This window comes from Anomaloglossus baeobatrachus, chromosome 11 (genome assembly GCF_048569485.1).
Source record: "Anomaloglossus baeobatrachus isolate aAnoBae1 chromosome 11, aAnoBae1.hap1, whole genome shotgun sequence".
In the NCBI taxonomy this organism is placed as follows: Eukaryota; Metazoa; Chordata; class Amphibia; order Anura; family Aromobatidae; genus Anomaloglossus; species Anomaloglossus baeobatrachus.
Genome location: NC_134363.1, coordinates 134,305,074 through 134,329,979, shown reverse-complemented (window position 1 = coordinate 134,329,979; position 24,906 = coordinate 134,305,074). Strand labels below are relative to the sequence as shown.

Below are 24,906 nucleotides of genomic sequence, written 5' to 3'. Positions count from 1 at the left end.
TCCACATAAGGACTGTCAAGAGTTAGGGGTGACCATGACGTCTCCAAAAGGAAGTGACAGTGTGACCACTACAGTTATAGTAGCTCCAGAAAAGGGGGCCGACATCTGGTTAAGTGGGGACGTGTTAGTCCAGGACACCAGGGGGAGTGACGATGACTCCAGTAAAGACACTGACTCCAGAAAGGTGACAAGCAAGTACAGTGAGGTACAGAAGTGTGAGAAGGGGAAAACTTCCTCCCGACGCCGAAGACGTAATAAGCGCCGAGAGGTGGCACAGTGTATGTCGCCTGAGGGTGCAGAGAAAGTGAAATACCTGGGTAATGAAAACACGTTGCCAGTAGCAACTGCTACGGTAGAGTCTGACAGTGATATCCTACAAAAGAAAGAGGAATCAAAGACTGAACTGACACATTGTCACGACAAAAATCAGCAGGGTGAAATTGCAGGGAAGGAACCGACCAAAGAAGTAATGGCGGTGTCTCCTATAATTTCCATGCATGAAGCTGGAGGTCTGTTGGATGATAGCGCTGTACGAGATGACATCCTACAGAATAATATAGGAGAAGGAATCCAGGGCAGTGTTGGTGGAGTACAAATCCCCAAAGGTCATGGTGAGCAGACCGGTAAGCTACCCAGTGGTGAAGTGATGAATGTTGAAAATGGGGCCAAGGTTCTAAGAAGAACAGAGTGCCGTGCTGAAGGGCGTAACACCCTGGTAGAAGGCGATGCTGTAAACTCCCAAGAGAAGGCAGAGGGTGACACTGCAGAGACCCAAGTGGAAGTTGGAGGGAATGCAGTGAAGTCCCAAGAAACAGCAGGTGCTGTAAAAGCGGAAAGAGCCTCTGAGGAAGAGGTGAAGTCTGGACGTGAGGTCTCATCAGACGCTGAGAGCCTGACTGACTCAGTGGGTAAGACCAAGATCGCAGACAAGAAGATTGGCTCAGCTAAGAGCCTGAAACCCGAAGGCTCTGAGGCCGGGGCGGAACCTGAGGCGTGTGTAACTAAACAGGTGAAGCCTTTGGCGGAGAATATGGAGGAAGGCAAGAGACCTGAGAAACAGTCTAGTGTCCTTGACAGTGAAGGAAGCAGACCAGTCTTCAAGTACCGGATAGACGTGCCGGAAGACTTAAGAGAAGCCTGTGCCAGTGAGAAGGTGCATGAGAGATTCCAGAAGGCAGTAGGGGCCTGTAAAGTGTACTTTGCCGCAGAGACTAATCAGTTGGTGGTGTGCTCTTTCAGTGATGCCACAAAGAAGCGAGTGGCAATCCTGAGTGACATGCACCTACGGTGTCTTCGTACGAAGTGGCTCATCACTGCAAAGAAGGATGAAGACACCAGACGCTTGGCGCAGCTGACCGCAGGCTTTCAAGAAGTGGTGGTTGTGAAGAAAGCATTAATTGGACTGGCATTGAGAGCACTAAGAAATAATATTAAGCAAGCCAGGAAGGTTCCAGGTGTCACAGCTGTGCATTTAGATAAAGACAGTGGAACATTTCGTATCTATGGGACAACTGCAGAAGCGGTGAAGACAGCTCGCCGGTTATTGGAGTTTGTGGAAGAGATCATTCAAGTGCCCAAAGAGATGGTTATGAGGCTTATTGGACGACATGGAAGAGCCATGCAGGAGATGGTTGATAAGACCGGTGTGACGACATTAAGAATTGATATTCATAACGAAGCCAGGAGGCCCTGTGAAGTCGGTATGGTTCCATGTACCATTGTGGGCACAACTGGATGTGTTGAAGATCTACGAGCCCTCCTAGAATACCGTTTGGGATACCTGGAAAAGTTAAAACAATTGAATCGAGAAAGACGGAAGATTGCAAACCAACTTCGCCAAGTTGGTGTAGTTTGGCGACCATATAGGGGCTATGGCCCCGAAGAGAAAGGTGGCCCGCTCGATGAACGTGTTGCTTCAGAGGGCAAAAGCAAGTCCAATGGTAAAAGGAGCCAGGGTCATAGAGGACCCAGGTATTCATCGGGCTATAGCACAGACTCTGAACGGTCTCAGTCCTGTGAGACACAATCCAAAGGACTGAATGAAAGTAGCGATGGGTCGTTAGCCAATGTCGTTGACAAGAGAGTGCACAATCCGAGAAACAGACGACGATGCCCGGGTAGGAGAGCCCACGATAGATTTATACACAGACCCTGCGGAGGGCCTGGATATGGCGCCTCTTCTGGCAGTTCACCGCTGAGGCCCCTCGATAGTGACCCCTCTAGTGGTCGGGATAGCTCAGGGTTAGACAGAACGGTAGTATCGACTGGGAGAGAGACTCTCTCCTACACTGACCGTGGGTGGCAGCCTTGGAGAGCTGGGACTGACCAGGGGGCGTATGAGAGAGTTCGCTGGGGAGGGTCCGGTGACTGTGACGGACGGTACGTCAATGGCTGTAGTCCGGGGCGGACGGAGCGGGTGCTCTTGTCCGCTATGTCAAGGTGCCAAAACCCTCCGGCTTTGGGCAGAGGGGGAGGATATGTGATATAATCACTGGTACTATGCTGAGAGGGTTAAGGTGTGTTACCTGGGCCGGCTCTGTTGTGGACAGCTAATGAGATAGGTGGGACGGCTGTTCACCATATCTCCACCTCGGGGTGTGGTCCCAGGAATGAAAGTCAGGCCTCTGGACACACTCAGGGCCCTGCACTGAAGTTCCTGTGCTGGAGGAAGTAGCTGGGTGTATTGTTGGGTGGAGGTAAGGAAACAGCATCTGAGAAGGCTCTGCAGGGACTTGTGGACTGAACATAACCTGAAGGGCTGAGGTTTGGGAATGTACCTGTTTTCCTGCCTGTACATGCCATGTGATGTCCGTACCAGCGCGGTGCTTTATGAAGTGGAATAAAGCAGGCTGTGATCTTAAGAAACTGTGCCTCCTATGTCTACCTGAAGCCCTCATGCTGAGCGAGTAACCCCCTATGTTGCAAGGTGCAACGTCACACAGTCTGAAATTTCCCAGGACCAAGTCTCGTGTGCATGGCGGGTAATGGAGAGCAGCACTGAGCCGCCTGCAGGAGATGTATCTGCAGCTGATAGACTTCTGTGTGCTGCGTTACTGGAGTATAATCAACAGACGTCCATAAAGTGAGAGGAGCAAACAGATCACCGACTGCTCTGAGCATTGTGCCTTTAATTATGTTCACATCGGTGTTGTTGACTTTTCTCGGACCATCAGCTAGAAATATCAGGCAAAATAGCAGACCCCATTGTAGTCAGTAGGGTCCAGCGTGCCCACCATGTGATACTCGGAACTGCTGGTAACTTTGTTGTTCTGTCTCAATTTATCTAAAGCTTATATTTAATTTTTATTTAAAGGGGTTGTCCACTACTTTAAAGGGAACCTGTCACCAGATTTGCGGCCTATAAGCTGCAGCCACCACCACTAGGCTCTTATATACAGCATTCTAACATGCCGTATATAAGAGCCCAGGCCGCTGTGTAGAACATAAAATCACTTTATAATACTTACCTAAACAGTCGCTGCGGTGGAGTTGGGTCATATGGGCGTCTCCGTTCTTTGGTGCTGGCACCTCCTATTTTGGCCATCTTTGTCGTCCTTCTTCTGAAGCCGAGGGGCATGACATGTCCTACGTCACCCACACTAGCCAACACTGGGGTCCTGTGCAGGCGCACTTTCATCTGCCCTGAGCATTTCCAGCTCTCTGCTGCTGCCGGGACCAACAACAGCTGATCGGTGGGGGTGCGGGGTGTCGGACCCCATCCGATCTGACGCTGATGACCTATCCTAAGGATCGAACAGCAATATGGAAGTATTGGACAACCCTTTTAATTTCCTATTATGGATTTGCAGTATGTTTAACATTTTTTTTTTTTCTGTGGGGTGCAGTACTATTAGGTTCACATTTTTTGTTTATAGATTTCTTATTTAGTTAATTTTAGGTAATATGTGCATTCATCCACTAAAGTATTTCTACTTTACAAACAAGAGGCAAAACAATCAGATTCTTGTAGAAGTCAGTCTGTCTATCTATGTCTCGTTTTCTGTCTTACACTCTTTCTTGCTCTTTCTTGCTCTTTCTCTTTTGCTTTTGCTCAGTTTCTCTTTTCTTTCCCGCTCTCTTTTCTCTTGTTCCCTCCCTCTCTGACTTTCTTGTTACTTTTCCATTTCTCGCGCATGGTGGCTCAGTGGTTAGCACTGCAGTCTTGCAGCGCTGGGGTCCTGGGTTCAAATCCCACTAAGGACACTATCTGCAATGAGTTTGTATGTTCTCCCCGTGTTTGTGTGGTTTTCCTCCGGGAACTCCGGTTTCCTCCCACACCAAAAACACACTGATAGGGACTCTAGATTGTGAGCCCCAATGGGGACAGTGTTGCCAATATATGTAAAGCGCTGTGGAATTAATAGCGCTATATAAATGAATATGCTGTATATTCTCTTCCTTTCCTCTCACTCCCTCTTCCTATATCCCCTTTTGCTCTCTCACTCTCTCCATTTCTCATGCTCTCTGCCTTTCTCTCTCTCACTTTCTTCCTATCTCTCGCTGTCGGTGTGTGGTGTTGTATGTGTTGATGGGCGTGTGTGTGCGTGTGTGTATGTATGTATGCATGTATATATGTATGTATATGTATATATATATATATATATATATATATGTATATATATATATATATGTATGTGTATGTATGTACAGTTAGGTCCAGAAATATTTGGACAGTGACACAAGTTTTGTTATTTTAGCTGTTTACAAAAACATGTTCAGAAATACAATTATATATATAATATGGGCTGAAAGTGCACACTCCCAGCTGCAATATGAGAGTTTTCACATCCAAATCGGAGAAAGGGTTTAGGAATCATAGCTCTGTAATACATAGCCTCCTCTTTTTCAAGGGACCAAAAGTAATTGGACAAGGGACTCTAAGGGCTGCAATTAACTCTGAAGGCGTCCCCCTCGTTAACCTGTAATCAATGAAGTAGTTAAAAGGTCTGAGGTTGATTACAGGTGTGTGGTTTTGCATTTGGAAGCTGTTGCTGTGACCAGACAACATGCGGTCTAAGGAACTCTCAATTGAGGTGAAGCAGAACATCCTGAGGCTGAAAAAAAAGAAAAAATCCATCAGAGAGATAGCAGACATGCTTGGAGTAGCAAAATCATCAGTCGGGTACATTCTGAGAAAAAAGGAATTGACTGGTGAGCTTGGGAACTCAAAAAGGCCTGGGCGTCCACGGATGACAACAGTGGTGGATGATCGCCGCATACTTTCTTTGGTGAAGAAGAACCCGTTCACAACATCAACTGAAGTCTAGAACACACTCAGTGAAGTAGGTGTATCTGTCTCTAAGTCAACAGTAAAGAGAAGACTCCATGAAAGTAAATACAAAGGGTTCACATCTAGATGCAAACCATTCATCAATTCCAAAAATAGACAGGCCAGAGTTAAATTTGCTGAAAAACACCTCATGAAGCCAGCTCAGTTCTGGAAAAGTATTCTATGGACAGATGAGACAAAGATCAACCTGTACCAGAATGATGGGAAGAAAAAAGTTTGGAGAAGAAAGGGAACGGCACATGATCCAAGGCACACCACATCCTCTGTAAAACATGGTGGAGGCAACGTGATGGCATGGGCATGCATGGCTTTCAATGGCACTGGGTCACTTGTGTTTATTGATGACATAACAGCAGACAAGAGTAGCCGGATGAATTCTGAAGTGTACCGGGATATACTTTCAGCCCAGATTCAGCCAAATGCCGCAAAGTTGATCGGACGGCGCTTCATAGTACAGATGGACAATGACCCCAAGCATACAGCCAAAGCTACCCAGGAGTTCATGAGTGCAAAAAAGTGGAACATTCTGCAATGGCCAAGTCAATCACCTGATCTTAACCCAATTGAGCATGCATTTCACTTGCTCAAATCCAGACTTAAGACGGAAAGACCCACAAACAAGCAAGACCTGAAGGCTGCGGCTGTAAAGGCCTGGCAAAGCATTAAGGAGGAGGAAACCCAGCGTTTGGTGATGTCCATGGGTTCCAGACTTAAGGCAGTGATTGCCTCCAAAGGATTCGCAACAAAATATTGAAAATAAAAATATTTTGTTTGGGTTTGGTTTATTTGTCCAATTACTTTTGACCTCCTAAAATGTGGAGTGTTTGTAAAGAAATGTGACAATTCCTACAATTTCTATCAGATATTTTTGTTCAAACCTTCAAATTAAACGTTACAATCTGTACTTGAATTCTGTTGTAGAGATTTCATTTCAAATCCAATGTGGTGGCATGCAGAGCCCAACTCGCGAAAATTGTGTCACTGTCCAAATATTTCTGGACCTAACTGTATGTGTATGTGTGTGTGTGTGTGTGTGTGTGTGTGTGTGTGTGTGTGTGTGTGTGTGTGTATGTGTGATATATATAATATATATATAATATATATATAATGTGTGTGCGCGCATATGTATGTGTGTATGTGTATATATATATGTGTGTGTGTGTGTGTGTGTGTATATATAATTATTATTTTTTTTTTTTTATTTATTTATACTGAATTTCTGCCAGAGCTGAATATAAAGAGACCATTTCTAAATTGTCAGTTTTTCTCATTTTTCTCTTTACAGGTATATTTTTGAGTAAATTGTTCTTTTATTCTATAAACTACTGACAGAATGTCTCCAAATTTTCAAGCAAAAAATTTGAAATGGTCAAAATAAGAAAACAATGCATTGCTTTCAGACAGCTCAGATAATGCAAAGAAAACAAGTTTATAATCATCTAGAAACAATAATAATGTTTTATCTTAGGAAGGGTTCAGAAATCAATATTTTGTGGAATAACCATGATTTTTATCCCAGCTTTCATGCATCTTGGCTGCTTTCTACCAGTCTTTCACGCTGGTTTTGGGTGACCTTATGCCAGTCCTGAGGCAAAAATATAAGCAGTTCTTCTTTGTTTGATGGCTTGTGACTATCCATCTTCCTCTTGATTACATTCCAGAGGTTTTCAATGGGGTTCAGCTCTGGAGATTGGGCTGGCCATGACAGGGTTTTGATGTGGTGATCCTTCATCCACACATTGACCTAGCTGTGTGGCATGACGCATTGTCCTGCTGGAAAAAACAGTCCTCAAAGTTGGGGAACATTGCCTGAACAGAAGGAAGACACTGTTTTTCCAGGATAACCTTGCATGCGTCTTGATTTATACGTCCTGCTTAAACTTTTGCACCAGGAGTGGCATAAGGTCCCCAAAAGCAGTGTGACAGACTGGTGGAAAGCATGCCAAGACGCATGAAAGCTGGGATTAAAAATCATGGTTATTGCACAAAATATTGATTTCTGAATTTTCCTGAGGTAAAACATTATTAGTTTTGTTGTTTCTAAATGATTATGAACTTGTTTTCTTTGCATTATTTGAGGTGTGAAAGCACTGTGCATTTTTTTGTGTTTTTGACCGTTTCTCATTTTCAGAAAATAAATACAAAATGTATTGTTTGGAAATTTGGAGACATTGTCAGTAGTTTATAGAATAGAAGAACAATTTACATTTTACTCAAAAATATAAAGAGAAAAATCAGAAAAACTGACAATTTGGAAGTGGTCTCTTAATTTTTGCCAGAGCAGTGTGTGTGTGTGTGTGTGTGTGTGTGTGTGTGTGTGTGTGTGTGTGTGTGTGTGTGTGTGTGCGCGCACACACATATATATATACACACACACACACACACACACACACACATATATATATACACACACACACACACACTTGCAAAATTGAGTGCACCCCTCACATTTTTGTAAATATTTTGTCTTTTCATGGGACAGCACTGGGGATCTGACCCTGTGATACAATGTACAGTGTCAGTGTGCAGCTTGTATAACAGTGTAAAATTGTTGTCCTCTAAATAACTCAGTACACAGCCATTAATGTCTAAACTACTGGCCACAAAAGTAAGTACACCCCTAAGTGAAATTAGCCAAATTGTGCTCAGTCATTTTCCCTCCCAGTGTCATGTGACTCATTAGTGTTACAAGGTCTCAGGTGTGGCAAAGAATTTTTTGAGGATCTGAAAAAAGAAGTCATACTCTACATAAAGATGTCCTTGGCTTATAAGAAGATTGCCAACACTCTGAAACTGAGCTGCAACACAGTGGCCAAGACCATACAGCAGTTTAACAAGACAGGATTCTCTCATATCAAGCCTCACTGTGGTCGACTAAAGAAGCTGAGTGCATATGCTCAACGTCATATCCAGGGGTTTTGTTTTCAAAATAGATGTATGAGTGCTGCCAGCATTGCTGCAGAGGTAACAGGAGTCGGGGGTCTGACCATCAGTGCTCAGACCATATGCTGCACGCACACTGTATCACATTGGTCTGCATGACTGTTGTCCCAGAAGGAAGTCTCTTCTAAAGATGATGCACAAGAAAGCCCACAAACAGTTTGCTGAAGACAAGCAGACAAAGGACATAGATGACTGGAACCATGTCCTGTTATGTGATGAGACAAAGATAAACTTATTTGATTCAGATCTTGTCAAGAGTGTGTGGTGGCAACCAGGTGAGGAGGACAAAGACAAATATGTCCTGCCTACAGTCAGGCATGGTGGTGGGATTGTCATGGTTTGGGGCTGCATGAGTGCTACAACTTTAGGAAACCATGAAGGTCAACATGTACTGTAATGTACTGAAGCAGAGCATGGTCCTCTCCCTTCATATTCCAACATAATGACCCCAAACACACCTCCAAGACCACCACTGCCTTACTAAAGAAACTGAGGGTAAAGATCTGTGGGGCCTCCTCAAATGGAAAGTGGAGGAGCGCAAGATCGCCAATATCCACCAGCTCCGTGATGTCATCGAAGATAGAAGAGTATCCAGCGTTCTAGTGACCTCCATGCCCAAGAGCGTTAAGGCAGTGCTAGAAAATAATGGTGGCCACACAAAATGTGCACACTTTGGGCAGAATGTGGCAATTTTCACTTAGAGCGTGTACTCACTTTAGTTGCCAGCGGTTTAGACATTAATGGCTGCGTGTTGAGTTATTTAGAAGGCACCAAGTTTACACTGTTATACAAGCTGCACACTGACTCCGTACATTGTATCACAGGGTCAGATCTTCAGTGTTGTCCCATGAAAAGATATAATAAAATATTTACAAAAATGAGGGGTGTACTCACTTTTGTGATTATCTATCTAATCTCACCTCTGTCCTCTTCTTGTGCCTCAAAATATACAAATATAAAATATTTGCTTATTACAGATAAATTCAATAATTGAATACATATTTATTATTTGGTCTTTCTATTTCATTCTTTTATTTTAGTTTAGTTTAGTTTTTTTATATATATACATTTTTTTTTAGTTTGGTGTTGTGGTGTTTGGCCAGGTTTGCTGGTGTAGCAGAGTTACGCAGCGGCAGGTGGCATTTTTAACTGACAGCAGCTATAAATGGCAGCTGGGCTAATTATCTCGGCCGTCACTGACCTTTCTGTGACAACCTAAATGATAACAAAATATTTGTTGGATCCAGCGTTGGCTGAATGAATATTCTTGGAGGTTAATATTTTTCATCCTCTTCCATGAATAATAGATTTCCCTTCTATTGTTATACTTTGCTGCGTAGATTTTCTGTATAGACAGTGGATGAAGATGATGGGTGGTGAGATAATCTGCAGATACGCAGAGCATTTATAGTTCTGACTCCTTATCCTCAGTGATCTCACGTTATAGATTACGGTATATGGGCACTTGTATTAGTCTTTATTATGGGCCACACTTTTATAGAAAATTAATTTTTGGGTAACTGAATACTGCTGATAGGGAAACCCTCTAAAAACTCTGAACTGACGTTTTAAAATGTCAAATAACTTTGTGAATTCTTTACTTTCCTGCTACAGATATTAAAGGGGTTGTCCACTACTTTTACATTGATGGCCTATCCTTAGGATAAGCCATGAATGTCTGGCCAAGGTCTGACACCCGCACCTCCACCGATCAGCTGTTCTCAGATCCGGCGGCGGCAGCAGGCTGCTGGAAATACTCAGTTCCGACGTACTCTGTTCTTAGTACCGGCGGCACCACCAGGCAGATGGAAATGCTCAGTTCTGGCGCACTCTGTTCTCAGTCTCGGCGGCGGCAGCAGGCAGCTGGAAATACTCAGCTCCGGCGCACTCTGCTCTCAGTCCCGGCGGTGGCAGCAGGCAGCTGGAAATACTCAGTTCTGGCGCAATCTGTTCTCAGTCTCGGCGGTGGCAGCAGGCAGCTGGAAGTTCTCAGTTCCGGGGGTGGCAGCAGGCAGCTGGAAATGCTCAGTTCCGGTGCACTCTGTTCTCATTCCCAGCGGTGGCAGCAGGCAGCTGGAAATGCTCAGTTCCGGTGCACTCTGTTCTCATTCCCAGCGGTGGCAGCAGGCAGCTGGAAATGCTCAGTTCCGGTGCACTCTGTTCTCATTCCCAGCGGTGGCAGCAGGCAGCTGGAAATGCTCAGTTCCGGTGCACTCTGTTCTCATTCCCAGCGGTGGCAGCAGGCAGCTGGAAATGCTCAGTTCCGGTGCACTCTGTTCTCATTCCCAGCGGTGGCAGCAGGCAGTTGGAAATGCTCAGTTCCGGTGCACTCTACTCTCAGTCCCGGCGGTGGCAGCAGGCAGCTGGAAATACTCAGTTCTGGTGCACTCTACTCTCAGTCCCGGCGGTGGCAGCAGGCAGCTGGAAATACTCAGTTCTGGCGCACTCTGCTCTCAGTCCCAGCGGTGGCAGCTGGAAAGGCTTAGTTCGGCGCACTCTGCTCTCAGTCCCGGCGGCGGCACCAGCTCAGTTCCGGTGCACTCTGCTCTCAGTCCCGGCGGCGGCAGCAGCAGGCAGCTGGAAATGCTCAGTTCCGGCACACTTTGTTTTCTGATAGTGACTTTGGCCGGGTACTGCACATCTGGCTTCCATTCTAATCAATAGGAGCCGAATGTGCAGTAACCCGGCCGCTATGAGAAGGTGCATTTTCGGAACTAATCATCCCTTTAACTACATCCTGTTCTAATCCTCAAGATCAGACCAGCGTAGAACCTGCTCTGAGTGTCATGGATCTCACTTGGATGTGTGAATAGAGCCATGAAACCCTATGGGACCAAGTGTCATCCGCTAAAACATCGTCCAGCACATGAAGATTGGACACGAATGTGTGAATGCAGACTTACTAACACAAAATCGTTTTGTTGAGGTTTTTCTCTTTTGCCTTTGTATGGCTTTTTAGTCTGACCTAGAGAACTTGTCTAGTCTCTTTTAGGTGGTGTTCACATCTGCGTGCGGGAATTCCTTGGTCTCTTCTATACTCTGAATTCACATCCAACTATGAGCAGTTGTAACACTGGAGCAAATGGAAGCAGATGACCCCTATTGACTATTATGGGGTCCTGTTCAAGAATATAGAATATTTCACTTCCACCCCCCACCGGTTATGTCTGGTCTCTGATTCCTGACCTGGTCACACCAGTCATGTCCAGAAGGTCTCGTATTAATCACTGGTGGTGGCCCGTCTTAGCCAGTGTCTCGGCTGAGCAGTCACTTTCTGCAGCCATTTGTAATGTTTTGAGGATGGCTCTAGAAAGCACAGACCAGCTGTGATTTTTGATTCCCTGGATAATCCCTTTAAAATTTAGCTCCAATTTTAAAGGGCTTGGACATTCCTTGATTAATGGCCCAGAGAGATTCCAGTCTCTTGGCATCTAAAACAAGGAAACTGACTGCACTTCCTAACAGACAAGTGTGAACAGGTGCAAGCTGAACATGAAATATACTCAGCTGCATTCTTGAGACGCTAAGTTATGCAAACATTGATTTTAGGAATTTGGACGTAGATTACTGCTAAGATATTTCAGTGTTTACCTCAATAGAGCAGAGCTGCAATACCAGACAAGTGGCATTGTTTCTGGAAACAGAAGGGTACACTTTCCCCAATTTTGCATATCTTTAAAGAAGCTCTTCCATTCCCCCCTCCCCTTCACACCCCCACCCTAAATCTGTGTAAATGTTACTGTACTGTAGTCAGTGTGTTGATATATCCCCAAACTCTGTCATTTCCAGCACCGTTACCTGCGCTTTTGAGTCACATTATTGAAGTTCAGGAGAACTCAGGGGAGGTCACTGAAGTCACCTGAGGTCAAGTTACCTGTGGTTACAGGAGGAGGACCGTACGTAGGAACCTCCAGCTGTGGCCGCGGCTAACCTGAGTGACGTCACCACTGATTGCTGCTCAGTCTCTGCCTGAATTTACAGTGTGCGGTCATGTACCATGATCGCGTACTGTGATTCAGATATAGCAGAGCTGGAATTGTCGTGGGACCTTGTGTGGATTATGTCAGATGTGCAGGGGTGTTTTTGGAATTAATAAAGTTGTGAAAGAAGGTGTCTTTTTAAATTTTATTTTAAATAAAAGATTTATGCGGTGTTTTTGTTTTTCTTTTCACTTACAGATTAGTGATTGGGGGTCTCATAGACTCCTCCCATTTCTAATCTAGCACTTAGTGGCAGCTATGAGCTGACATTAACCCCTTATTACCCCGATTGCCACCGCACCAGGGCAATCTGGAAGAGGCAAGTAAAGTGCTTGGATTGTCGCATCTAATGGATGCGGCAATCCTTTGCGGCTGCAGGCTGCTATTTTTAGGCTAGGGGGCCCCAAATAAGCATGGGTTTCTCCAGCTTGGGAGTACCAGCTTCCAGCTGTCGGGCTTTATCTTGGCTGAATATCAAAATTGGGGGTACCGCACGCTGTTTTTTTTTTTTTTTAAATTATTTATTTAAATTAAAAAAAAAACAGCCTGCATGCAGTTCCTCCTATTTTGATACACAGCCAAGATAAGCACACAGTAGCAGGCTGCAGCCTGTTGCTGTATGCTTTATCTTTGCTGGATATCATAATATTGGGGGAACCTATTCCAATTTGTTTTTTACTTATTTTACTGTACGCGATATACCCACATACAGCGCCTGTGGTTGGAAGCATCAGACAGGCTGGGGGCGCTGTCTGATTGCAACCAATCACAGATGCCGGTGGGTGGGGGAAGCTATGAATATGCATGAGCCTAATGAGAGGCCCCGGAAGCATAATGAGCAGCCGTGTGACCAGTTACTGCCGCACTGGAGACTTGGTAAGTATTGCGTGCTCGCTTTATTTTTTTTTTTCTTTATTTGTACTTTTTTTTTTTTTTTTTTATTTACCAAGTGCCCGATCCGGATGAATACCCTGAATTCCCCCGAGAATTCTGCACTTGGGTGCCTTTGAACCCTCGGGGGTTGGACTTCACAGTCCAGTCCGCCCATCACTATATTTCAACAAAAAACCCGCAACAAATCAGAGTTGCCAAAAACGCACCATCACTACAAACAGGGGTTTTTTTTTTACATTTATTAGCTCTCTGGGACTAGGTGCAGTTTTTGGTGCAGTTTTTGGTGCAGTTTTGATGTCTCAAAGGTGCAGGTTTGTTTTTTTAGTGACAACCAAACTGCAGCATGCGCATGTAGCCAAAAAGTTGCAATGCAAATTGTCAATATTTCCCAACACCCATGTGTCCTTTTTACTCTATAAATGTCACTGTTTATATAATGGGGTATTAAAAGCATCCACAAAGGGGACGAGTTGTCCATCTGCTGCTCCGTTGCTACCTGTATAAGTATATAGCCATTAGTTGCACAATATAGGCTAGGTTCACATTTCTGTTAAAATGTATCAGTCACAATCCACGGCTCTGGTAAACAACACAATCCGTTTAGCGGATTCCGTTGTGTCCCATAGACTTGTATTAGTGGCGGATTGCGACTGATGAACTTGCGTTGCATCCGCTGCGTCGCAGTCAGTCGTTTTTTGGCTGACCGCCGGGCAGGAGCAACACAGAATGTAACGTTTTTCTGGCCGTCAAAATTAACACGCAGCGCAGGATTCCGCTGCCATCCGTCAAGCTTGTAATGTATGTCTATGGTGCTGGATTCCGTCGTAATCTGTCTTACAATGGAATCCAGCGCTGGATTCCGTCATGCTCAGCATGTTTGGCACACCCCCTGGGCTGTCCCAAACACAAACGGATCATGACTGATCCGTCAAAAAACGGATGCACAGCGGATGTAACGGACACGACGGATCAGTTTTTTCACAGGATTCCTGTGAAAAACACATCCGTTGCGTCAGTTGACATCTAAAAAACGACTGATCCGTTGCTGACGGACCTGACGGATTTAAAACAACGGAAATGTGAACCTAGCCATACCGTGTTTAATCACAAGAGCCACTTTCCGCATCAACCGTTCAAGAATACATACGTCGTCCTGGCCGAGATCCAAGCTGATATAAATACAGCAGCAGCGTATAGATCGGGTTACACAATTTTAACCGTTGCCAGGATGTCATATTCACAAATCTTGCACTTTGCTGGGGAACAAATTGACCCGTCCACGGTATCTGCCCCTTTATTCCAGACACCGGTCTGTAACGACACGTGAAAATGCCCGGAGCGGTATACATTTCAGTGACACAGCAGGTAAATAGGGTGTTTAGCTGCCAAGCACAACAATAGTCGCCCTACACGAATCCTCCGCTAGAGGAGAAGGCGCAGCGTTTTCCCCTTTACTTAATAATGAACTGATGGGGGCTTTTCGGTACAGTTGACTGGATACCTAATTGACTTAGAGAGACATGTGAGGCTCCCAGTATCACTACAGGAGCTGCGAGCTCCGGACTCCAGAGGTCGACTTGGCTGTCGAAGAAGGAGCATCTCAGACGGAGATCTCAGCAGCATGCACAGGACCCTTGTATCTCCAGCACCGAGCCTCTTATGTGCCTTCCCGGGGGATTTCTATCGGCTTTACCCAACTCCAGTCCTTTACGTCAGCTTTGTAGATTTTTTTGAATCTCCCTAAAAAGAAAGTTTTTGGGTTTTTTTTCCTTTATATTACGACATGTTGCAATTTCTCTTTTAGCAGAGCTGTTTTTGTTGTTTTTTTGGGGTATTTTTTTTGCTCAATTGCTCCATCGTAAAGCCGCGTCAACATGGGACCAGGAAAGTGCATTTTTTATATTCCCCGGAGAGATTGGTTTTGAAGGAGATTAAAGGAGCTCCGTGCTTTATAATATCCGTATCCTCTCGGTTTAACCCCGCCGTTGCCTTCCACAAAATAGAATAAAGAGGAAATAAAAAAGGATCCCCGTATGTTTCGGCTTGCTTTCGCCTAGTCACCGGCCAGACAGCGGCAAAAGACCCATCGCGGAGTAACTTCTCCTCTCCGGAAAGGTGACTAGAGATCTGCACCAAGAGGAGACGCCATGCAGGTCTCATTCGCTTGTTCGGAGCACAGCTTAAAAAGTCGGAGTGCGGACGACAGACTGAACCGGCAAAATGTCAGCAGCCCGAGCCTTGGAGCCAGGACAAGATTCCGAGCCGTGGCCATGGTCGCGCGGAGCCTGGGACATCTGTCCGTGCAAAATGTCCCAACCCCTAGTGAATCCAGCTTGCGCCAGCCTGGAATGAAATATAGGTATGGGCAGGGGTGGGTGGGAATGGTTGGTATTGGATTAAGCTCTGACAATTCTTTTTAAGTCATTCTTGTATTTACTGATGTAGCAGAGTTGACTCTTGAGATTGTGTAGTATGTTTATCGAACGATCACCCAATGATTCCAAATTTAGTTTCGAGGCTCGGCACTGCTGGATCTTGCCGTCTCGGCACTGCTGGATCTTGCCGTCTCGGCACTGCTGGATCTTGCCGTCTCGGCACTGCTGGATCTTGCCGTCTCGGCTCTGCTACATCAGTATATTTGTGCAAATTGTGTTTCAAAGCTCCTGGCTTGCCGTACTGTTCACATCATCCTCCGTCTTTAAATAGCCATGTTTACATAAAATATAGAATGTTACATTGCTGAGGATATGTGTAACGCACAGGATTAATGTGCTGGCGATGCCGAGCAGGACTCAAACCATCCACTGGCCGTAGATGGTAAAGATTAACATTTTGCAAAGAGGTTAATCTTTGCCTCAGTACATTAGTCATTTCCTAGCTAAGCTGGGTTTAGGAAATGAAGCAGAGCCAAGTTTGTCCAATGTAGCATAGCCAACTTTGTCATTCCAGAAAACTCTAGTTTGGTTTTCAATAGCGTCAAAAGACAAATTCAGCTCTGCTACATCTGTATTCCTGCAGTTAGTAAGGATTAACAAGGGAGCGTTATGTATTTGACATTGACAGTGCTTGAGCACAGATGACAAACGTTTGCTTTGGTATGTCAAGAAGCCGGGCTAAGGTTAATGTTCACACTTCTGGTAACACAGAAGAATTGCATCAATGATGCCTCGGTGTTCTTCTTTTTATACTATGTTCTATTTATATATCCAAGTACTGGAAATGTTGCGTGAAAAGGTGAGCACTCAAGATGTTGGGGCGCCGGTGCTGCAAGTGCGCACAAGGTTTTCTGCAAGTTTGTGACATTAGAGGACAAAACAATACTTTTGTTGTTCTAAATAAATAATAAAATAAATCTTTATTTTTATATAGCGCTAACATATTTAGCAGCGCTTTACATAAGTCAGGAACACTGTCCCCATTGGGGCTCACAATCTAAATTCCCTATCTGTATGTCTTTGTAGTGTGGGAGGAAACCGGAGTACCCGGAGGAAACCCATGCAAACACTGGGAGAACATACAAACTCCTTGCAGATGGTGTCCTTGGTGGGATTTGAACCCAGGACCCCAGCGTTGCAAGACTGCAGTGCTAACCACTGAGCCACCATACGGTGCTAACCACTGAGCCACCATACGGTGCTAACCACTGAGCCACCATACGGTGCTAACCACTGAGCCACCATACGGTGCTAACCACTGAGCCACCATACGGTGCTAACCACTGAGCCACCATGCCGCCCCCTGTGATGTGTAAGAGGCAATATTGCTGCCTTTTTGACACATTGAACTTTTGATGCCTTTTTTTTCAGCCGTTTATTTTGGGACAAAATGCCAATTCTTCCAAAAATGTATCATTTTCTGCATTAAAAACACCAAAAAATCGATCTTAAATATGTACTTCAAATACAGATTTACCACTGAGGCTTTTTGGCGATTGTTGCACTTTTTTTTGTCGTAGAAAAACATGTAGACGAATTCCCTTTTTGAGAACATGGCATGAGAAGTGCAGAGGAATGGAAAAGCTTTGTGCCTTTCTGAGCGAATGATCTAATAATAATTTGGTAGAAAAAGTCACTTTGGGATGGGATCTGGGGGTTGTATGTACTTTTTGGGGGTTTTAATACCCATTTGGGAGGAAAGCTCTGTACTAATGATTACATTGGGTCTGTAACGACCAGCAGATGAGCCTAAATTAGCCTAGTCTGGGGGTTCTGCATACAAATCAGAACTTTTACATTCGGATACTGATCCTATGGCTCAGACTCAGCAGTTTCGGGCATATACAAGGCTGTTGAGTTGAGCTCAGGAGACTCGTGGTCTGTACTCGGAGTATGATATGCACACCTCTAGTGTCTTAAGCCAATCTAGATGGCCATATTTTGAGTTGGTGCATTGTCCATGTGCACAACGAGCAGTGCACTGATACAGTAGTAAATCGTGTGTGTGCACTATGCACACCAGCAATGAACACTGGTCAAGGTAAAAAAAAAGTGCAGGTGGGACTGGCCCCGGTTTTAGTGGTGCCGTAAGAAGTTTGCTGTAGGTTGGTTTCACTTATCCGTTTTCCGGGATCTGAGTACAGACTGCTATGAATGGACAGTCTGCAGGTCTCATGACCGAAACTTGACAGCCTCATTTGTGTCTGTGGCTGTTGAGTTTGAATGAGGAACCCACAAATACTGGATGTGTGTGCCCAGTCTTATGAGTATATGGGTAAGGGTTCCCGATTTACAGCTGGGTTCAAATGTCCGAACTAAAGCTTGTAGGTGGTGGGTAGTGATCACGTGCTCTGTAATCATAACTGGTGATGAGCGGGCACTACCATGTTCAGGTGCTCTGTACTCGTAACTAGTGATGAGCGGGCACTACCATGTTCAGGTGCTCTGTACTCGTAACTAGTGATGAGGGGACACTACCATACTCAGGTGCTCTGTACTCGTAACTAGTGATGAGGGGGCACTACCATACTCGGGTGCTCAGTACTCGTAACTAGTGATGAGGGGGCACTACCATGTTCCGGTGCTCTGTACTCGTAACTAGTGATGAGTGGGCACTACCGTGCTTGGGTGCTTGGTACTCGAAAGTAGTGATGAGCGGGTACTACCATGCTGGGGGGCTTGGTTGTTGTAACTAGTGATGAGCGGGCACTACCATGCTCTGGTGCTTGGCACTTGTAACTAGTAGTGATGGGTGGACTTGGACTATAAAAATCCGGATCTGCACGGGTTCAAAAGTACCCAAGCACGGTAGCTTACCTCAGGTACCTCAGGCCCGAAGTTCTCAGGGAACTCTGGGTAACGATCCAGGTCTGTACACTGGTAATTGAAAGAAATAAAGAAAAAGGCGTATTGTACATACCAAGTCTCTCGAATCGCTGTACACTGCTTCCGGGGTCGCTAATTAGCGTCATGCATATGTACTGCTTCCCCTGCCCACTGGCAGTCCCCGCATTTTTGCTTGGTTGCAGTCAGACACGTTGTCACACAAATGGCAAATGGGGTAAGGAGGGGTTAATTACAGCTCACAGCTGCCGCTAAGCCCTATATTAGTAATGGTAGGCGTCTATGGGACCCCCCCATTACTAATCTGTAAGTGAAAAGAAATAAACACAAACCCCGAAAAAAATCATTTATTTGAAGTTAAAACACACACCCTCTTTCACCTCTTTACTAACCCACAAAACACCCAGGTCTGACGTAATCCACACGAGGTCCCACGACTATTCCAGCTCTGCTACATCTGAAGTGGCAGCATGTGGGCATACAACATAACCGCCCCCTATGAGTTTCAGGCAGAGACTGATGAGCGGTGATGTCACTCAGGTTATTAGTGGTCACAGCTAAAAGTTCCCACGGTCCTTCACCTGTGAGTGCAGGTGATCTGACCTCCGGTAACCTCATTTAACTCTGTGATCTCACCTCAGGTGAGGTCACTGAGTTCACAGACCTGCATATGTATATGGTTAATGAGTGGCAGTGATGTTCCATACAAGTCAAGTCTTGTTTGTACATTAATTTAAATTAATTACTTAAATTGCAACTTTTTATTTCTTCAAGATGTTTCTTGCTAAAAATTTGTCCACAACCCTTAATTAATAGGACCAGTGAGGTGGAAAAAATGTTAAAAAGAAAAAGACTTGCCTCCTGCATGGCCACCGCTCTCATTTTGCCCAAGCCATAATAAACGGAACCACCACTCTGGCGTTAAAAATAAATAAATAAAAAATAAATATTAAACCGGTCGTCTTTTTTTGTGGAGTCAAACATAAGACTTTAATGTAGCCCTGTATACAGCTCTGCTGCGCAGATACTGTGCAGCTGGATGGAGGATTTTTGAAGGCTTCCATTAGTAATTTGGCATTGGTGCTCTCAGTGTTTTTCCCATTTATAAACCCCATTACTGTTGTGAGAGCATATCTTAGATTGCAGATAGGAAACGCTGCAGAATTCATAGTGCAGACGTCTGAGAGAACTAAGAAGACCCCTCCACATCTGCTCGTGTTTGATGCCTGAAGGACATAATTAAACTCTCTGCACAACATGGTCAGAGCAAAGGAACAAGCTTTGCCTCTCATTCAACCTCTGGCAGCTTTGCAAGAAAAAGGGGATTGGACGGCGTAATCTGATGATTCAGTCTAATACTTTGATGGACGTAACATCAAGCATCTGCTGCTCAAAAGTCGCCCGTCTCTGTGCGGCTATGTGTGAATCTCTGATTAGTGGTCAGTGGAAATGATGTCCGGGGAAATGACAGCTATATTACTCTATAATAATGGACATTGTGTGCGCTGGTACCAGCATTTATTGTTATTTGTTATACATTACTATTTTTTTTATATCTACCTTTGAGCAGCAATTTGCACTTTGCATCTAGAATAAATCTCATCAACAAATCTACACAAAATGCTTAATAATTACATTACCTAGCTTGTGTTACTAAGCCAGAGTTACAGCCTGTATTATACTCCAGAGCTGCACTCACTATTCTGCTGGTGCAGTCACTGTGCACATACATTACATTACTTATCCTGTACTGATCCTGAGTTACATCCTGTATTATACTCCAGAGCTGCACTCACTATTCTGCTGGTGCAGTCACTGTGTACATACATTACATTACTTATCCTGTACTGATCCTGAGTTACAGCCTGTATTATACTCCAGAGCTGCACTCACTATTCTGCTGGTGCAGTCACTGTGCACATACATTACATTACTTATCCTGTACTGATCCTGAGTTACAGCCTGTATTATACTCCAGAGCTGCACTCACTATTCTGCTGGTGCAGTCACTGTGTACATACATTACATTACTTATCCTGTACTGATCCTGAGTTACAGCCTGTATTATACTCCAGAGCTGCACTCACTATTCTGCTGGTGCAGTCACTGTGTACATACATTACATTACTTATCCTGTACTGATCCTGAGTTACATCCTGTATTATACTCCAGAGCTGTACTCACTATTCTGCTGGTGCAGTCACTGTATACATACATTACATTACTTATCCTCTACTGATCCTGAGTTACATCCTGTATTATGCTCCAGAGCTGCACTCACTATTCTGCTGGTGCAGTCACTGTGTACATACATTACATTACTTATCCTCTACTGATCCTGAGTTACATCCTGTATTATACTCCAGAGCTGCACTCACTATTCTGCTGGTGCAGTCACTGTGCACATACATTACATTACTTATCCTGTACTGATCCTGAGTTACAGCCTGTATTATACTCCAGAGCTGCACTCACTATACTGCTGGTGCAGTCACTGTGTACATACATTACATTACTTATCCTGCACTGATCCTGAGTTACATCCTGTATTATACTCCAGAGCTGTACTCACTATTCTGCTGGTGCAGTCACTGTGTACATACATTACATTACTTATCCTCTACTGATCCTGAGTTACATCCTGTATTATGCTCCAGAGCTGCACTCACTATTCTGCTGGTGCAGTCACTGTGTACATACATTACATTACTTATCCTCTACTGATCCTGAGTTACATCCTGTATTATACTCCAGAGCTGCACTCACTATACTGCTGGTGCAGTCACTGTGTACATATATTACATTACTTATCCTGTGCTGATCCTGAGTTACAGCCTGTATTATACTCCAGAGCTGCACTCACTATTCTGCTGGTGCAGTCACCGTGTACATACATTACATTACTTATCCTGTACTGATCCTGAGTTACCTCCTGTATTATACCTCAGAGCTGCACTCACTATTCTGCTAATGAAGTCAGTTTGTAAATCCATGAAATAATCATCTAGTTCTCATCCTTAACCCTTCCCAATATCCATTGTATATCACTGACGGATGTAGGGTGGGTGCATATGGGACCTAGACCTGTATATTATAGTTTTCTGCCTTCTGAGCTAAAATCTTTAAGTATTTCTTGCTGGGTGCACACGCTCAGGGTTTTCAGCATTTTGGATGCAGTATGTTTTTCCCGTGTACAAAGCGCTGTGTTGTACGGTACAAGCACAGTGGATGGGATTTATAGAGATCTCCTGCCCACTGTGCTTCATTTTTCCGCAGCGTAAAAAACTGACCTGTCAATTTATTCTTCTAGAGATGCGTGTGTTCTCAGCGGGAAGAACACAGTGGAAATCTGCGGCGCCCCGAACCCTTATCAGGGGCGGCTGCAATCTCCTGTCGATGACACTCGTCTCCGCAGGAGGGCTGACATTATGTCTAGGACGCAGCGTCTACGGATCGTGTGCACATACCCTTAGGGACTGCAAAAAAAGCTTGCTCGTGGGATTTTTCACACTGCATTACATGAGCTCCATTTAAATTTTGAGCAGCATTTTGGTAAAATGACATGTTGAAGAATAAACCATAAAGGTGGATTTAAACCAAGAAAAGCGGCTTCAATCTGCACTGATAATTTCAAATGACGATCCAGGACAAAAATGGCTGATGGTTTATTGTCAATGCGTTTCAAAGTCAATCGGACTCCTTCTTCAGGACATTCACATGGTTGATGAGGAAGGAGTCAGAATGACTTTGAAACGTGTTGAAACCACTTTTCATCAATTATTTTCCTGGATCAGCAGCGCAGATTGACTCCGCTTTCCCTTCTACACACATTCGTGGGTTCTACAGTGGCTGAGATATTCATCTGAGGCCGGTGTCACACTTGTGAGTGCCTCATGTGTATCTCGCGCGAGTGTTGCGTTGCATCATCCGGCAAGGACTCACACTCTCCTCACAGGAGCAGGTCGGGTGCATGCGTCTCTATGCAACCGACCCGCTACTGTGAGCAGAGTGTGAGTCAGTGACGGGTGATACAACGCGAGACTCGCGCAAGATACACGCGAGGCACTCGCAAGTGGCACACTGGCCTTAAGGGCACTTTACACGCAGCGATATCGATATCGCGAGCGTAGCTGCCCCCGTCGTTTGTGCGTCACGGGCAAATCGCTGCCCGTGGCGCACAACATCGCTTGCACCCGTCACATGGACTTAACCTGCCTAGCTACGTCGCTGAGGCTGGCGAACCGCCTCCTTTCAGCATCACGGCAACGTCACTAAGCGGCCGCCCAATAAAAGCGGAGGGGCGGAGATGAGCGGGCCGAACATCCCGCCCACCTCCTTCCTTCCTCATTGCCGGCGGCCGCAGGCAAGGTGTTCCTCGTTCCCGCGGTGTCACACATACTGATGTTTGCTGCCGCAGGAACGACGAACAACCAGCGTCCTGCAACAGCAATGATAATTGGGATTAGAACGACGCGTCAACGATTAGGTGGGTAATTTTGATCGTTAACGGTCGTTCGTGCGTTTCACACGCAACGACGTTGCTAACGAAGCCGGATCTGTGTCACGAATTCCGTGACCTCAACGACATCTCGTTAGCGATGTCGTTGCATGTAAAGCAACCTTTAGGCCAGAGTCACACTTTGCGAGTGCCTCGCGTGTAACTCGCGCAAGTCTCTCATTGAATCATCCGGCTCGGACTCGCATTCTCCTGACAGGAGCGGGTCGGTTGCATGTATCTCTATGCAGCTGAGACGCTCCTGTCCGGAGAGTGTGCAGCCGTGACGGGTGATGCGATGCGATGCGAGTTACAAGCGAGATACTCGCAAGTGTGACTCTGGCCTTACAGTTGATGTCTCGCAGCACCCCCAGGTGAGCACATCCGGTCTCGCCCCACCACAACCATACGTGGATAAGACCCTATAGTACTGTGCACTCTTATCTTTTCCAATAAAGGTGGATTTGTGATTGAGCCATCACAGCCATGTTAAAAAGGTAATGGAGTTAAGCAAGTCGATGCACCGCACCCTGGTACTGCGGCCACATCAGGCAGTCCCTGGGCAATAGTTCAACTTTAATCATTTGCACCAATTGGCTACTCTAAACCTTTACTTATCTTTTAGAAATTACTAAATCAATGGGCAGGACTCCCGTCTATCGGCTCGTCGGTAGACTCTGGCGCCAGACAGGAGTCCTACGAGCCGGCTCCTATCTTCCAGAGTCCCCGGTGTCTGTTCCAATTCGTAACCCTGGCGCAACGCCATCATTGTGATGTGACGCACACACGATTTGTCACTTGGGCTGTCTAATGAAAGGAGGGAGCCAAGGGTTCTAGTATGTAGGAGGGATGGGTCAACGGTTTTTCCGTCCAGGAGCCGAGGACGTGGCCGACAGAACTGGGCCGTGCAAATTCGTTCTCTAATCTCTACAAGATAATTATTGCAAATTATAAAAGTTGAACTATTGTCTGTAGATCAGGGACTCTCCTTAATTTAGATAGTAAAGATGAAATGTGTTTACTAGGATGGCAACCCGGAGACTTTTTCCAATTTATGTTCTTTCCTATGCGTAATTAAAGTTTGCAAGTAATAACAAATCTGATAAAAAATGGAATACGCCCCATGACACTTCACTAAAGAAATACAGGATTGTAGGCAACCTAAACGAGAGAGAGCATTCACATAATTTTATTAAGCAGCAACGTGTACAATATTCAGTGGGTACGGAAAGTATTCAGACCCCTTTAAAATTTTTCACTCTTTGTTTCATTGCAGCCATTTGGTAAGTTCATTTTTTTTCCTCATTAATGCACACTTTGCACCCCATCCCCCATCTTGACAGGCAAAAAACAGAAATTATTTTTTTGCACATTTTTTTAAACAAGAAAAACTGAAATAGCCACATGCTTATAAGTATTCAGACCCTTTGCTCAGTATTGAGTAGACCCTCCTTTTGAGATAGTACAGCCATGAGTCTTCTTGGGAATGATGCAACAAGTTTTTCACCCCTGGATTTGGGGATCCTCGGCCATTCTTCCTTGCAGATCCTCTCCAGTTTCATCAGGTTGGATGGTGAATATTGGTGGACGCCATTTTCAGGTCTCTCCAGAAATGCTCAATTGGGTTTAGGTCAGGGCTCTGGCTGGGTCAAGAATGGTCACAGAGTTGTTCTGAAGCCACTCCTTTGTTATTTTAGCTGTGTGCTTAGGGTCATTGTCTTGTTGGAAGTTGAACCTTTGGCCAAGTCTGAGGTCCTGAGCACTCTGGAAGAGGTTTTCTTCCAGGATATCTCTGTACTTCACCACATTCATCTTTCCTTTAATTACAACCAGTCGTCCTGTCCCTGCAGCTGAAAAACGCCGCATAGCATGATGCTGCCACCACCATGTTTCACTGTTGGGATTGTATTGGGCAGGTGATGAGCGGTGCCTGTTTTTTTACCACACATACCGCTTAGAATTATCACCAATAAGTTCTATCTTTGTCTCATCAGAGCAGAGAATCTTATTTCTCATAGTCTGGGA

The 24,906-nt window shown here is 45.1% G+C and overlaps 1 protein-coding gene across 11 annotated transcripts in view; it reads left to right on the top strand.

The window, feature by feature from the left end:
• The window catches only part of KCNAB2 (potassium voltage-gated channel subfamily A regulatory beta subunit 2), a 295,743-nt gene that overhangs the window by 192,024 nt on the left and 78,813 nt on the right, over nt 1-24,906 (top strand). Inside the window, exon 1 of one of the 11 annotated variants that reach the window (XM_075327758.1) lies at nt 14,690-15,466. The exons of 9 other annotated variants lie outside the window; for them this stretch is intronic. In XM_075327758.1, the coding sequence (XP_075183873.1) occupies nt 15,255-15,466 (212 nt within the window). In that variant the 5' untranslated portion in view covers nt 14,690-15,254. Of the gene's footprint in view, nt 1-14,689; nt 15,467-24,906 lie in introns of those variants that run through there. One more of the 11 variants, XM_075327759.1, reaches the window with a different exon arrangement.